The 15,356-nt window shown below is 43.1% G+C and overlaps 1 protein-coding gene across 4 annotated transcripts; it reads right to left on the reverse strand.

Moving 5' to 3' along the window:
* Positions 1-2,754: 2,754 nt before the first annotated feature.
* On the reverse strand, positions 2,755-14,961 carry Polr3gl (RNA polymerase III subunit GL). 4 transcript variants are annotated; one of them, XM_013365698.4, is made up of 9 exons: positions 14,713-14,853; positions 10,562-10,656; positions 6,739-6,906; positions 6,254-6,383; positions 4,641-4,709; positions 4,227-4,352; positions 3,948-4,021; positions 3,712-3,825; positions 2,755-3,238 (listed from the first exon to the last, which is right to left on the reverse strand). In XM_013365698.4, exons 3-9 carry the CDS (start codon positions 6,862-6,864, stop codon positions 3,152-3,154), a joined length of 726 nt encoding a protein of 241 aa, XP_013221152.1. In that variant the 5' UTR covers positions 6,865-6,906; positions 10,562-10,656; positions 14,713-14,853; the 3' UTR covers positions 2,755-3,151. The 4 variants fall into 4 exon arrangements, with proteins under 4 accessions (XP_013221152.1, XP_013221151.1, XP_077883802.1 ...); XM_013365697.4 differs by lacking the exon at positions 10,562-10,656 and having other exon boundaries at positions 14,713-14,843; XM_078027676.1 differs by lacking the exons at positions 6,739-6,906; positions 10,562-10,656 and having other exon boundaries at positions 14,713-14,961.
* Between the last annotated feature and the right edge of the window lie 395 nt (positions 14,962-15,356).

Consider the following 15,356-nt stretch of genomic DNA (forward strand, 5'->3'; position numbering starts at 1 on the left):
CCTTATCCATTTGACTCTCCAATTTTTTTTTTTTTTGTACTGGAGACTGAGCCCAGGGGTATTCTACCATTGAAGTTAATCCCTTTCCCTTTTTTTTTTTTTTTTTTTTAATTTTGGGACAGGATCTCACTAAGTTGCCCTGGCAGGATTTGAGCTTGAGATCCTCCTGCTTCAGCATCCCAAATGGCTGTAATTAAGGCATGCCACCACACCCAGGTTGACTCTCTAGTTTTTTTTTATTTTTTTGGTCTCCACTTCCATCCTAAGTTGCAATTTTTTTTTAAGAGAGAGAGAGAGAGAGAGAGAGAGAGAGAATTTTAATATTTATTTTTCAGTTTTTGGTAGACACAACATCTTTGTTGGTATGTGGTGCTGAGGATCAAACCAGGGCCACATGCATGCCAGGTGAGCGCGCTACCGCTTGAGCCACATCCCCAGCCCCTAAGTTGCAATTTATATCGAGGTCTCCCATTCAGGCCTCCCGCAAACTACTTTTGAGTACCTATACTTGATTGCAGACCTGGTTCTCAAGTTGCCTGCCAAAGTGGGAGAGGACCAGGAAGGTAAGGGATGGAGCATGGGTAGGGAAAAATAAGATTCTTGTCATACAACCTACTCTGCCTGGGCCAGTGTGGTCCAGGTTGTGGGCATGGAAACCATCTCTTCCACACAAACAGGCCCTAGCTGACCACAGTACAGGGCTGACAAGCACTGCGTGAGTCCTCTGCAAGTGTTCCTCCAAGGGAACGGCAGCTCTGTGTACTTGGCATTGGACTCTAGCTTCTGCCCGACCAGTAGTACCTATGGTAAGTCGGAGAAAGGTCAATGGAAACACTCTAGCTTATGTCTGGAATCTGGGGAAGCTGCCGGGTCTCCTGTCTCTGGCTTTGCCCAACAAGGTCACCTGCCAGGAAGGGCAGGAGGCCAGACAGAGTAGAGTTCAAGAATCTTTCTGACACTTTGTCTTTGAGGCAGTACAACTGATCCCAAGTGGTCATTCCAACCTTTGTCCTGCTTTCTCCAGCTTGGTGAAAAAGGATGTGTGCATGTGTAGAGGTACAGGTAGGGATGGGGTTCAATCTCTCCCCCACTGTTTGTTGTCCAGACTCTTTGTTCCCAGACTCCGTTACACAGGATTTAGTGAATGGCTCTAACCCACCCTAGCTAAAGATATAGTGGAGCAGGTTAGGACTGCTGGGTGTGTGCAGTGTGTGTGTACATATACGGAATATGGTAAAAGGAAAAAAATTCAGGGTCTTTTACTTTTGTTTTCTGCTGAGCTCTCCCTAATCAAAATCATAGGCTGAAATGTAGTTATGAAAAACCCCAGGGACAGATCCCCTGCCCTGCCCCACTCATACAATACCTCAGAGAACTAGAGAAGAAAGCACACCAATCATCACAAATTGCTCAATAACTCTGGAATGTTCTGTTTCTATTCCTGTTCCCTTTTCTATTTTCTTGGCTGCTTCTATCTTAACACTACTACGTTGAAACTATGCCTTGTAATATTTTTTAGTTATAGGTGGACACAATGTCTTTATTTTATGTGGTGCTCAGGATCAAACCGAGCGCTTCACACATGCTGGGTGAGGGCTCTACCTTTGAGCCACAACCCAGCTCCTGAAACTAGTTGTAAGGTGCTTCCCTCAATGAAGTCATAGCTCCTCTTCATGGTTTACCACGGGGCCAGGAACATCTGACCTCGGATTTTCAATCTCTACCACTCGGTGCTACAGGGAACGGCCTGCTTCAATGCCGTTGGGGACTTCTGGAAGGTTCTCCTACAAACTCCTCACGACTTTCCAGTGCTCAGCAGGGCCGCTGTTACTGCGGCCCAGAGGTGTTCGCCCGCCCTTCTCCTCGCTCGGTTCCCACTCTGGACACGCAGTTTACTCGTGACAGCCGCGTGGCAAGTAGCTGGAACCAATCAGCGCAGCTCAGGCTTCGCAGCAGCCAATCAGAGCCCAGGGAAGTGAGCTCACCCAGGCGAGAGCTGACCGTCCGAAGGCACTCCCTTCCTCTCCCCCTCCTCGCTTCCTGTAGAGCAGTAGGCCGGCACCCGCTCCTCGAAGGGAAGGAGGAGGCTGAATTCCACCACTGAAAGACCAAGAGAAGCCGGGCTTCTGCAAGCCCAGACTGGGATATTTAGGGAGCTCCCTGGCAGACACACTCTGCCCAAAGCGGGGTCTCCAGGGCCTGGAAGAGGACTGAGCAGGCCAACCGCAGTCAGCCCCTCCTCTCCACGTTTGGCTTTCTTGACTCTCCCTACAAAAATAGCTGTGGTCATTCTTTGTAAATAAGGGCATGGTCAAGGTCAAGTGCGGGAAAGCCAGGGCCTGTGTCCTTGTGCACACAGGTGAACAGAGGTGATCACGCAGCTCTGGCCTAAAGACAGGAACTCGGAAGTGGCCAGTCTGTTCAGAGTCGGGGCTAGTCTCCGCAACTCGCCCCCAGTCCTGCACGTGAGCTTCTTTCAAGTTATTTTAGTTGTAGATGGACACCATATCTTTATTATTTGTTTATTTATCTTTATGTGGAGCTGGGGATTGACCCAGGGTCTCACACCTATACCACCAGCCCCTGCAGGTGAGTTTCTGAATATTCCCTGGCAGGGCTAGATAGTGAATGTGTGTCCCACCTGCAGGTGGGAGGGAAGAAACAAGGGTCAAGAAGGCTACAACACCCACTGTACTCTTGTCAGGTAGAGACAGGTTCAGCCCCGCATCCCCTTCAGCCTTTCACCAGACATCATTTTGGAGACAGATAAAAAACATTTTATTTAAAAATATAAAATTGGTCTTATTCCTCCTGTTCCCACCCCCAATTATGTACACACCCCAAAACAAAACAAAACCTAAAAATCAGGTAGTGGTATGCATACAGCTATCTCAGCTCTAACCTGGTTATTCTTTCCATTCTCCTTTCCCTTCATTGATACTTGCCCCTTTCCCCAAGAATCAGAGTGATACAAAGTTTCAGAAGAGGGGTAAAAAAGAATGCTATGGGTCATCATTCCTTCTCCAGGGACTGAATAGGTAATGTGGACTCTGACCAAATGATTTCTTTTGTCCACAAAACTAAATAATAGGGACAATTATTCCAAATCAAGAAAAATATGAGGGTCCAGGGTGTTGTTTCAAGCTTTTCTTCAGTATATAGCCTCATCCATATTGTCATCACTATCACCCCCAAAGTCCTCTCCATTGTCAAAATATGACATGATATAGTCAGTTTCCTGAAATGGAAAAAGTAAACGTCAGACATGCTTCAGCATTCTCCTTCCTCCCTCTGTACCAGGACCCTTTACTCCCAATCACCCCACCCAGGTCTGGAGCATCCCTTCTAGCCGTAGTTGTTTTGCCGTACTGGGGACTGAACCCAGGGGTGTTCTACCATTGAGCTACCTCCCAGGCCTTTTTATTTTCATTTTGAGACCAGGTCTTGCTAAGTTGCTAAGTCTGGCCTTGAACTTGTGATCCTCCTGCCTCAGCCTCCTGAGCTGCTGGGATCGCAGGCGTGTGTCACTGCACCCAACCCGCAGTTCATTTTTGAGTACAGCCTGGGGATACACTAAGTGAAGGGGACCCCTGTCCTTCAGTGGCATTTTCTCCTTTGGCCCTGTAACCCTCTGAGAAGAACATCTGCAGTGTGAAGAGTTGAGGATCCAGAGAGGAAGGGAGGGGGACTGAAGTGGAAGGTCCCTGTCACCTCTTCATGCTCTTCTTCATCGTACTCCTCTTCTTCTTCCTCTTCCTTTTCTTCTTCTTCTTCTTTCTCCTCATCTTCCTCTGAAGTCACTTCTTCCTCCTTTTTTTCCAAGGTCTCATATGAAGATGAAGAGACTCAGATTCAGTTCATAGATGGGAAAAATCACAGCAAACATGTGCCAAGAGACAGAGAGTAAATCTAGGGCCCAGGAGCTCTCTATTGACATTTTTCCTCACCTCTAATTTCTGTATTGTTTCTTCTTTATCGTCTGTGGTCTTAGGGGGCCTCTTGGGGAGCAGAATGGTGGTCCCTGGTGGGGGGATCAAGAGGTGAAGGGTCAGAAAGCACATAGTGGCTGCCGTCCACTCTACTCTCCTGCAGTGAACATGTCACTCTGCTGCCCTCATGTGGCCATCATGACACCTAACAAAAACTCTAGGACCAGATAGGAATTGGGAGAAAAGACCTTTTAGTGGACAGAAGAAACTTCTCCCTCCTTTTACAGATACACTTACTCTCCTTCTGTAGTTTCCGCACTCGAATCTTTAGCTCTCGGGGTAGACGCCGCCAATCTGGGAATGATGAAAATGTGAGTGTCAACAGGACCCTGCCTGGAGTCATCAATGAATAACGAATGACTGCTATTAAAGGAGAAAAGAGGGTTTTAAAGGACAGGAAGGAAGGAAGGGGTTGGGTTAAAGTTTCTCAGGACAAAATTGAAGGTTACATGCCTCCTGAGGAGTGAGGGTTATTTATGAGATTTTTGGGAGACAAAAATCTTAGAGTGTTTTGAAACCTATGTAAAGTTCTAGTTAGTAGACTTACATAGGGAAGGGAATACAGGGACGTTTGGGTGAGGGTGGGGTGGTGGTTTGAGGCATATCAAGCATTTAAAAGAAGGGCAGTCAATGAAAGAGCTCACCACCTACCAGGGTTCCAATCAATGGCACTGTCAATTGGTCCTGACATCTGATATTTGTCTGAATAACGTTCCACATCTGAAGAGTCAGAGGTCAAGGGTCAGAGTTTTATTTCTTTTACTTCTTTTTTTTTTTTTAGAGAGAAATTTTTTTAATATATATTTTTTAGTTATTGGCGGATACAACATCTTTGTATGTGGTGCTGAGGATCGAACTTGGGCCGCGTATGCCAGGCGAGCGCGATACCGCTTGAGCCACATCCCCAGCCCCTCTCTTTTACTTCTGTACTGGAGATTGAACCCAGGAGTGCTTTACCACTTTTTAGTTTTTATTCTGAAACAGGGTCTCACTAAGTTGGTGAGGGTCTTGCTAAGTTGATGAGTTTGGCCTTGAACTTGAGATTCTCCTGCCTCAGTCTCCAAGTCACTGAGATTACAGGCATGTGCCTCCATGTCTGGCTCCTCCATATTTTTTAATGGTGCATTATTGTACATAATGGTGGGATTCATCATTACATATTTGAACGTATACATGCTACAATAATGTAATGTAACCGATACCACTCCCTAATATTTCTCCTTGCCCCACCCTCTTTCCTCAATTCTACTGATCTCCCTTTGATTTTCTTTTCTTTCAATATTTTTTTAGTTATAGATAACACAATACCTTTATGTATGTATGTATGTATGTGGTGCTGAGGATGGAACCCAGGGCCTCACATGCTAGGCAAGTGCTCTACCGCTGAGCCCCAGCCCCAGTCCCAGCCTCTCCCTCTGATTTTTATGAGATCCTATCACCACCTTTCTTTTCCTTTTTTCTCTCTAGCTTCCACATAAGGGATCAGGGTTTATCCCTTAAGAGCCTTAAATAGGATTGTTCCTGAGGGTTCACCCTTTCAACATTAAGAAATGGTCTACCTTCTCATCCCAACACACAGCCCAGGGAGTCAGCTTCAGTGAGGACCTCATTACCCTTCTAACCTGCCCTTCTGCCACCTGAAATCATGACGATATTTCTTTTTCCCTTAGCTCAAAGGCATTACCATATTATGAGATAAAGGAGTGAACTGGAAAGTATACCAAGCAAGAAACCAGTGTTTCAGTCTTTTTCTCCTTGCTAACAGGGTTAATTTAGTAAGTTTTTCACCTCTCTGAGCCCCAGTTTTCAGGACTCCAGCAGAAAAGCACCAGCTGTCAATACACTGAAACACCGTCCTTGCATACCAGTTGGTAAGTGGTCACTGCCCCAAGCCTTCCAAGTTTCCTCTTTTAGTTCCCCCATACCTACCTCCTGTGACCCGCGAGCCAGAGGGTTACTATTTTACCTAGAAGGATGCTCAAAGACCCTGCATCCTTCTGATTGTTTGGGGCTTATTAAATTTTGCTTAAAATTTAATGCACACCTCATTTATACGTGTGAAATGAGATCTTAATACTCAACCTCCCACGGTCCCAGGACTATGGTAAGACTCAAAACAAATCACACTGAGATGCACTTTAGACACAGAAGTGATTACCATCATCTCCCTAGTTAGTGTACTTCCCCTAGCTCCCGGTGCTGGTGCTGAGCACAGGCACTGCCCATGGGAAGCATCCAAACATGATGCTAGCAAGTCAACTGACCTCTCTTGGGAACAGCTGGCCGGATGAAGTAGGGGAGCTGCCTCATGGCCCCTCGTAGCTCCTGCTTCAGTGCCAGGACATATTCCCCTTCCTCTCCTGAAGGCAGAGGTACTGGGCGGAACTCCAAGGGCTAAGGAGGCAGGAGCCATGGTCAGTTCAGAGAGAAAATTCTGGAGGACATACTTATGAGAGCTTCTTGCCTCAATATAATCCAATGCTCCCACTGAATAAGTAGAGGCCAAAAAAAAAAAAAGGGGGGGGAACACCCCAGCATTTTGAAAGCTGGGAAGCTGTGAGTATGGGAAGTAAGGAGAAACACTTTTTTGGCCTAAAAAACATCCCTGTGAGTTCAAAGTATAGAGACAGGGCGGAGGGTGGGGAGGGCAGGGAGGAGGACAGTTTTATGGTGGCCCGGGAGGAATCTAGGGTCAGGTAGAGTCAGCCAGGGGCACATGGGAGTCATGGGAACGGAGGGGAACACTCACAGGGAAGAGTGGAGAAGGCTGTAGGGTGGGTGGGGGCAAAGCATCCCCCTTCCCAATGCCCACGGCCTCCATGTTGAAGGTCAACTGGCCCCGGCCACGACCCCGGCCCCCACCCCGGCTGGCCATGGTGGAGGGGGCCTGGATTGTCAGAGATCCAGTGAGAAAAACCTGATAAAAACAAAAACAAAGAGAAAAAGAAGCACAACAGAAGAGTCAGGAAGCAAAGGATTGGGCAAGGCAATCTTCTCTCCCTGACACCTGAGAAGTCAGTGTCACTCAACAAGTTTTGACCATGAAGACACAGTGTCAGGCAGGGTATTTCTGGAAATATAAACATGGATGAGAATAGTCTTAACAGGACAGATAACTTTAGTTAGTCTAACTGCTGCACAAAGGAGAAAGTGACTAGATCTTTGGATGAAACTTCCATAAATCCCTAAGACAATTTGGGGTATATCATTACCTATATTTCTACATATAATTTTTGAATTCTTTCTCTCCCTGATCTTCAAACCTAACCAAGTCTGAATTTAATCCACTGGAATGCATTTCAGCAAAACATTCATTAAGTATTTAACATGTAAAAGGTAGTGTGCCAAGCACTGTGGGGACAAAAGAATGAATTGAATCACCAGAGGAATCTCGTTGTCAACCACAGGAAGAAAGACATAATCAAAGTGATCTTATTTATTCATATATTTATTTATTTATTGTAGCACTGAATTGAACCTAGACGCACTCTACCACTGAGCTACACCCGCAGTACTTTTTGAGACAGTTTTGGGAAGTTGCCCAGGATGGCCTTGCTTGCTATCCTTCTGCCTCAGCATCCCGAGTAACTGGGATTGCAGAAGTGTGCCACTGCACCCAGCTCAAACTGATCTTTTGAATAGCACTTGTAAGCACACAGAAACTTGCAACTGGAAAGACCCTTAGAGGTCATCTAATCCAAACCCCTCCCAATGTACAACTCCACTCTGTAAATTACTATTCAGTTTCTGGTAGTATTTTCCTAAAGAGAAGATATGCATTCTTCCCCCAGGTAGCTCCTTCCAGTGTGAATCAACTCTAATGAATAGAAAGTTTCTCTTTGTACTGAACTGGACTCTGCCTCTTGCTATCAATCCTGAGGAGCCAGTCATAGGTAGCTAGGCTGGGGAACCATATCTCGCACCAATAAGCACACTCAACACTCCGATCTTGGTTTCTAATACCATTTTCCCATTAAAAAAAAAAAAAAAAAAAAAAAAAACAGGGCTCCTAGGAGAAATGGCTGAATTTAGGACAGGGCAGGAAAGAAATAAAATGAACCAGGAATATCTCAAGGAGACAGAAAATAAGAAGTGCTCTACAATCACACACACACATTGATGGGGCTATCAAAGGGGCATGATATCCAACTAAAGGAGCTCCTAATGGCCAAAACTGGAATAATTTGAGAAATGATAAATTCATATTGGATTATAACCTCAAAGTATAAAATAATTATCCATGAATCTATAAGAGCATAAATGACTGAATATATTAATACATGGGGGAGAAAAGACAAATCTTTCATGCAAAATTCCAAAAATAAATTATGTAGATACTCCACTCTAAAAGGGAGAGGAACATAACTCCTCTTTCCTTAATTGTGGACTATATATAGAAATTTTTGTTCAAAACCATCTGGAAAGCTAGAGGGTAGGGAATGACTTTATAATAGAGAGATGAACAAGTATTACTTCAGCCAGGTGACCAAAGTCAACATCATCAACTGTAATCATGTCGACAGATGTGTCCCTAATATGATAAAATGGTACTCTTATCTCTGTGATTATCCCCTCAAAACCCCATCACCTCCCTAGGTGCAGTGATGCACACCTGTAATCCCAATGACTCAGGAGGCTAAGGCAGGAGGATTGCAAGTTTGAAGCCAGCCTCAGCAACTTAGTGAGACCCTGCCTCAAAGTAGAAAATTTAAAAAGGTTGGGGATGTAGCTCAGTGGTAAAGCACCTCTGAGTTTAATCCCCAGTACTGGAAGAAAATAATAACGACAACAGAACAACTCATGACTTCAGTCTAATATGAGAAAAACACCAACTTCCAACAGAGAGTCATCTTATAATACACCAGACTATTACTTCTTAAAACTGTCAAGGTCATCAAAAACAGGAAAGTCTGAGAAACTGTCACAGCCCAGAGAAGCCTAAGGAGACATTTCAACTAACATCCTGATACATGAAAAGAGTGTGTGTGTGTGTGTGTATGTGTGTACACACACACTGACCTGCATAATAATAACATATCAATATTGTTTCATTAATTGTAACAAATGCACTATACTAATGTACAATGCTGGTAATAAGGAAAGTATGTGCCAGGAACATATGGGGAACTCTAGATACTATATGCTTAGTTTTTCTGTAAATCTAAAACTGTTCTTAAAGTAAAATCTATTTCATTAAAGTGAGTAGCAACTTGAAATTCACCAAAAGATTAGTTGATGAAAAAAAAAGACAATATGTAGAAAATAATCTGTTTTGTCAAAAATACATACAGACAAATAAATTAAAAAATTGTTCTTGGGGCTGGGGCTCACCTGGCATGCATGAGGCACTGGGTTTGATCCTCAGCACCACATAAAAATTAAATAAAGATATTGTGTCCATCTACAACTAAAAAAAATACATATTTTTTAAAAAGTTGTTCTTGAAAGATATACACTAAAAATTAACATTGATTTATTTGAGGTAATGGGGATTTTTGTTTTAGTTATATGGATTTAAATGTTTTCCCTATACTGAATAAATACTGCTTTTGTAATGATAAATTTAAACATACTTACCAACTAGTTGGTAAGATTAATAATCTGTAGCTGGAAGGAAAAGATGGGAAAATGTGTCTGGGTAATCCAGAAAGTTTTAAGCCTAATGTAAGGGAAAAATTATATTGTAGCACTCTTAAGAGAAAATCATCCCTTTTAAAAAAAATATTTGTGTAGTTGTAGATGGACACAATACCTTTATAATATTTGTTTATTTTTATGTGGTTACTGGGAATGAACCTTTAGGCATGCTAGGCAAGCACTCTACCACTGAGCCACAAACCCAGCCCCAAAATCATCCATTTTATTTACTGATTATAGAGGTAAAATGCATTTATTTCAGAAAATTTGGAAACATAAAGATATAAAGAAAAATGCCCATTATTTCATGGCCCTAATATTAAGTGATAAGTATTATTAATATTTTGATATGTACTATTTCAGTTTCTTTCTGTGTGTATATACATACATATGTATCTTATACATAAATAGTGAGGAAAAAATTACATAAAAATATGAGGAAAAAATTATATCTATTCAAAAAGAACATACTAGGGGAGGGAGGGTGTCATGGAGACTAGAGAGAGAATAAGAATTTCTCATCATATCTACAGTCCCTTTCAGGGGAAAAAGCACTGGTTTAGGGACCCTTCTGCTTGACAGACAGTTCTAGTGGAGGAGGTGGGAATTGCACAGATTGCAAAGCAGTGAGGAGTCAAGACAAGGCCATGAGCTTGGAAGTTAGACAAACGTGACTCCATTTCCATTTAAATGAGTGACCTCCAAGGACGCTGGGAGGAAAGGCTCAGAGAGAAGACAAAATTTATTTATTCTAGGCTATAAACTGGTAGTTGGAAACTATAAACCATTCATCTCCCCGTTCAGCTCAGGAATCTATAATGAGTCTCTACTTACTTAATACGGGGATAGAGCCTAAATTCTTGAGGATATTTAAGGTCTCCCATAATCTGGTTCCAATCCGCTCCCCTTTAACATGGACCTTCTCCAGTGCTTACCTTGTACTCAGCCTTCCCCCAAATGATAACATCTCATACATGCTCTTCTCATTTCATTCCCAGTAACGCACAACTGTATATTGTGGTAGAAGTTACTAAAAAGAAAGTTGCAACAACACACACAGAAAAACATCAACATATACATCAGAGATGACGAAGGCAGTAACTGTAGTAAGAACATGGATTTGAATCCCAGTTTTGTCATTTCCTAGGTATAAATGTTAGCAATTTATTTATTATCTCCAAACCTGTTTCCTCATCTATAAAATGGGGCTAATAAATACTATAACCTTATTTCATTCAATAAATATTTATTGAATGCCTATTATGTACCAGATATTGTTCTAAGTGGTAGTGATATAAAAGTGAGCAAAAAGGACCAAAAACAAAAAACAAAACTGCTGCTCCCACAAGGTTTATGTGGAGTTTATTTTGCTGGAGTCATAAGCCTATATATGATTATTTCTGGTTTGTTTGTTGTGGTACCGAGAATTGAATCCAGTAGCACTACTACTGAGCTACTTCCCCAGCCATTTTTATTTTGAAACAGGGTCTCATTAAGTTGTTAAGGCTGTCCTCAGAGTTATGATGCTCCTGCCTCAGACTCCCAAATAGCTGGGATTATAGGCATGGACCACCATTCCTAACCTATAAATGATATTTCAACCCATTAAACTGTGAGATCCCTAAAGGAATTGATCCAGGGACTGAGCCCCTAGGCACTCTAATATTTGCAGTTGATATATTTGTCATAAATAAGGTAAAAAGTTAACACTGGGGCTGGGGATATGGCTCAAGCGGTAGCGTGCTCGCCTAACATGCGTGCAGCCCGGGTTCGATCCTCAGCACCACATACCAACAAAGATGTTGTGTCCGCCGAGAACTAAGAAAAAATAAATGTTAAAATTCTCTCTCTCTGTCCACCCCCCCTCACTCTCTCTTTAAAAAAAAAAAAAAGTTAACACTGTTATTATATTTCTTGGGAAACCTAATGAAAAAAAATCATCCCAACAGGGGGAAAAAAAATGGGCAAAGAAGATGAACAGGCAATTGACAAAAAAAAAAAAAAAGTCAACAAAGACTTTCTGCACCTATCAAATTGACAAAGGTAACAAAGATGTAAGTGATACTTAGCCTGTTATAAGTTTTTTTTTTTTTAAAGGACACTTTCATACCTCATTGGAAAGACTATAAACAATCTTTCAAGGGAGCAATTGGATCACTTCAATTAATAGCCTTTTAAACATTTATATTCTTAATACATAATCCTACTTTTAAAAACTATCCTAAAGAAATCATCAGTTAGCCGGGTATGGTGGTGCATGCCTATAATCCCAGCGGCTCAGGAGGCTGAGGCAGGATTGTGAGTTCAAAGCCAGCCTCAGCAATTTACCAAGGTCCTAAAGTAACTCAGTAAGACCCCATCTCTATATAAAACATTAAAAAGGACTGGGAAGCCAGCACCATGGCACACACCTATAATCCCAGTGGCTTGGAGGCTGAGACAGGAAAATCACGAGTTCAAAGCCAGACTAAGCAACTCAGTGAGACCCTGTCTCTAAATAACTACAAAACAGGGCTCAGTGGTCGAGAGCCCCTGGTTCAATCCCTGTACCAAAAAAAAAAAAAAGGACTGGGGATGTGGCTTACTGGTTAAGCACCACTGAGTAAAATCTCTGGTTTTAAAAAAAAAAAAAAAAAAACAGATATACAAATATGTTCATCAAAGAGCTACTTATGATAACAAAATTTTTGAAATAACCTCAATGGTGCAGTAATAAATGAACAATTAAAAAACTCAAATAGCATTTTAGACTATTATGTAGCCATAAAAATCACAACTTGAAATAATATTTAAAAGCAGGGGGCTGGGGTTGTGGCTCAGTGGTAGAGCGCTTGCCCAGCATGTGTGAGGCAGTGGGTTTGATCCTCAGCACCACATAAATAAAAAAAATAAACATCCATTAACAACTAAACAATATTTTAAAAAATAAAAGTAAATAAAAGCAAAAAAATGTTCACGATACAGAGTGGGGGGAAACAATATAAAGTTCTACTTATTGTATGGTCCTATTTATGTATAAGATACATATGTATGTATACACACACAATTTTGCATATGTATATACACACAGAGAAAGAAATGGAAATAGTACATATCAAAATATTAATAATATTTATCATTTAATATTAGGGCCATGAAATAATGGGCATTTTTCTTTATATCTTTATGTTTCCAAATTTTCTGAAATAAACAAATATAACTTCTATAATCAGTAAATAAAAGGAATGATTTTCTTTTAAGAGTGCTACAGCTAGGGGCTGGGATGTGGCTCAAGCGGTAGTGCTTGCCTGGCATGTGTACGGCCCGGGTTCGATTCTCAGCACCACATACCAACAAAGATGTTGTGTCTGCCGAGAACTAAAAAATAAATATTAAAAAATTCTCTCTCTCTCCTAAAAAAAAAGAGTGCTACAACTAGGATAGGTCTCCTGAGCTACATATTATTTAGAATATTTGTTGGATATTGACTGAAGAACAAATATCAAAAATGGGATGACTAGGGCTTGGGTTGTGGCTCAGCCGCACAGCACTTGCCTAGCATGTGTGAGGCCCTGGGTTCTATCTTCAGCATCACATAAAAATAAATAAATAAAGGTATTGTGTCGGGGCTGGGGATGTGGCTCAAGCGGTAGGGCACTTGCCTGGCATGCATGCGGCTGGGGTTGGATCCTCAGCACCACATACTAACAAAGATGTTGTGTCTGCCGAAAACTAAAAAATAAATATTAAAAATTCTCTCTCTCTCCCCACCCTCTCTCACTCTCTCTTAAAAAAAAAAAAAGGTATTGTGTCTAACTACAACTAAAAAATACAATAAAAAAATGGAATGACCTGCAAAGAAAAATAGGGAATTCTTTTATTAAAGAGAGGGTCTGGGGCTGGGGTGAGTTCAAAGTCAGCCTCAGCAATTTAGCAAGGTCCTAAAGTAACTCAGCAAGACCCTGGTCTCTATATAAAACATTAAAAACACCGGGGAGCCAGCACCGTGGCAGACCACTCAGTGGTATAGCCCTCGCCTAGCATGTGTGAGGTACTGGATTCAATTCTCAGAACCGCATATAAATAAATAACTAAATGTCCATCAACAACTTGAAAAAATATTTTTAAAAAGCGGGGGTCTGGGTGTGTAGCTTGGTGGCAGAGTGCATGCTTAGCATTCAGGAGGACCTGCCTTTAATCCTGTCCTCCCCCCAAAGATGTTTACATAGAAGCTGAATAACAATTTATTAAAAAGGGTTTATCAAAAGAACGATGCATAACTAGAGTAAATAATTCACTATGATTCTCATTGTCTAACATTTTTCTGGCATATAGTAGCCGCTCAATAAATATCTGTAGAATGAATACATGATTTCTATAGTCTCTCCAAATTTGAGCCCTTGTGTTGCATAAAGACTCCCCTCAAGTACTTGCCTTCTTTCTTCTCTGGATTCTGAAAGCAATTATGAAACGCTAATACTATGAACCACTAATTTAAAAGCCCGTAATTATGTACCGTAGTGTCTCTTATTGTTCCCTAATTATATAAGGAATTTAAATTCTGCCTCCCGGAGAGTGCTAGTTTCCAGAAATCAATTCCATTCAATTAACGCTCACTGGGCACTATGTATTAAGTACTAGAACCTGCCCTACAAAACCTTATGATCTAAGAGGAACAGAAACACGATCAGAGGGGCAGGGATGGCAGAAGTAGAGTGCTTGCCTAGCATGTGTGCGGCAACAGGTTCAATTCTCAGCGCCGCATATAAATAAATAAAATAAAGATCCATTAACAACTGAAATCAAATCCAATGACTTAAAACAGCAACACTATAGGAGAGTGCACCCTAATAGAGGCATGCTTTACGCCTCTATTATACTACCATCGACTGGGACAAATGAGTTCTGCAAGAAAAGCGGTCCAGGAAAGCCACAGGTAGGAGCTGATAGCTACGTCTCGATGGATTTAAAAAAAAAAAAAAAAAGTCAGGCTCTTAGGGGAGAATATCAGGAGGTTCACGGAGGCTGAGGCCGTAGCAAAGAGAGACAAGGATGAGCCTTTCCACTCTGGCCTCAGCCACCTCCCCGTGAAGGAGGTACAACTTACGGTTCTCTGCCCTACGACCGACACAGCCACCGGCGCCCACGACAGGAGCCAAGGGGCCAGAGGGCGACCCAACAGGCTGCCGGAAGCGGCGTCGGTCCCCGCCGGCCCGGGGAACCAGTTCTGGGAGCGTGGGACCCAAGCGGCCAATCCCCGGGTCGGACCTCGCCTGCCGCCCCTCCCGCACGCCGAGCGCACGGCGCGGTCAACTTGAAATTGGCTCGTCTTCCTCAAACCGGCGGCGCTCTGAGCCCGCCTCCCGGAGCTCGCGATTGGTGGGTCCTCGCGGAGCTCGCGATTGGTGGGTCCTCGCGGAGCTCGCGATTGGTGGGTCCTCGCGGAGCTCGCGATTGGTGGGTCCTCGCGGAGCTGGCGATTGGTGGGTCCTCCCGGAGCTCGCGATTGGTGGGTCCTCGCGGCCCATCTCGTAGAAGCCGGGGAGGGAGGGCCGCCCCCGTGAAACCCAGACGGAGGAGGGAGGGGGCGAAGCGAGCCGCCGGAACTAGGGCCCGGGAGCTGGCCGCCCGAGGGGTGCGGCTGCAGAATTAGCGGGGGTCACTTACTGCCGTCTTCTCCGCAGTTAGAGGTGCGCCTGGCCAGCAGGCGTCCTCAGAGAGAACCCCCCTCTCATATATCATCGAGGGACT

Source organism: Ictidomys tridecemlineatus, chromosome 11 (assembly GCF_052094955.1).
Source record: "Ictidomys tridecemlineatus isolate mIctTri1 chromosome 11, mIctTri1.hap1, whole genome shotgun sequence".
In the NCBI taxonomy this organism is placed as follows: Eukaryota; Metazoa; Chordata; class Mammalia; order Rodentia; family Sciuridae; genus Ictidomys; species Ictidomys tridecemlineatus.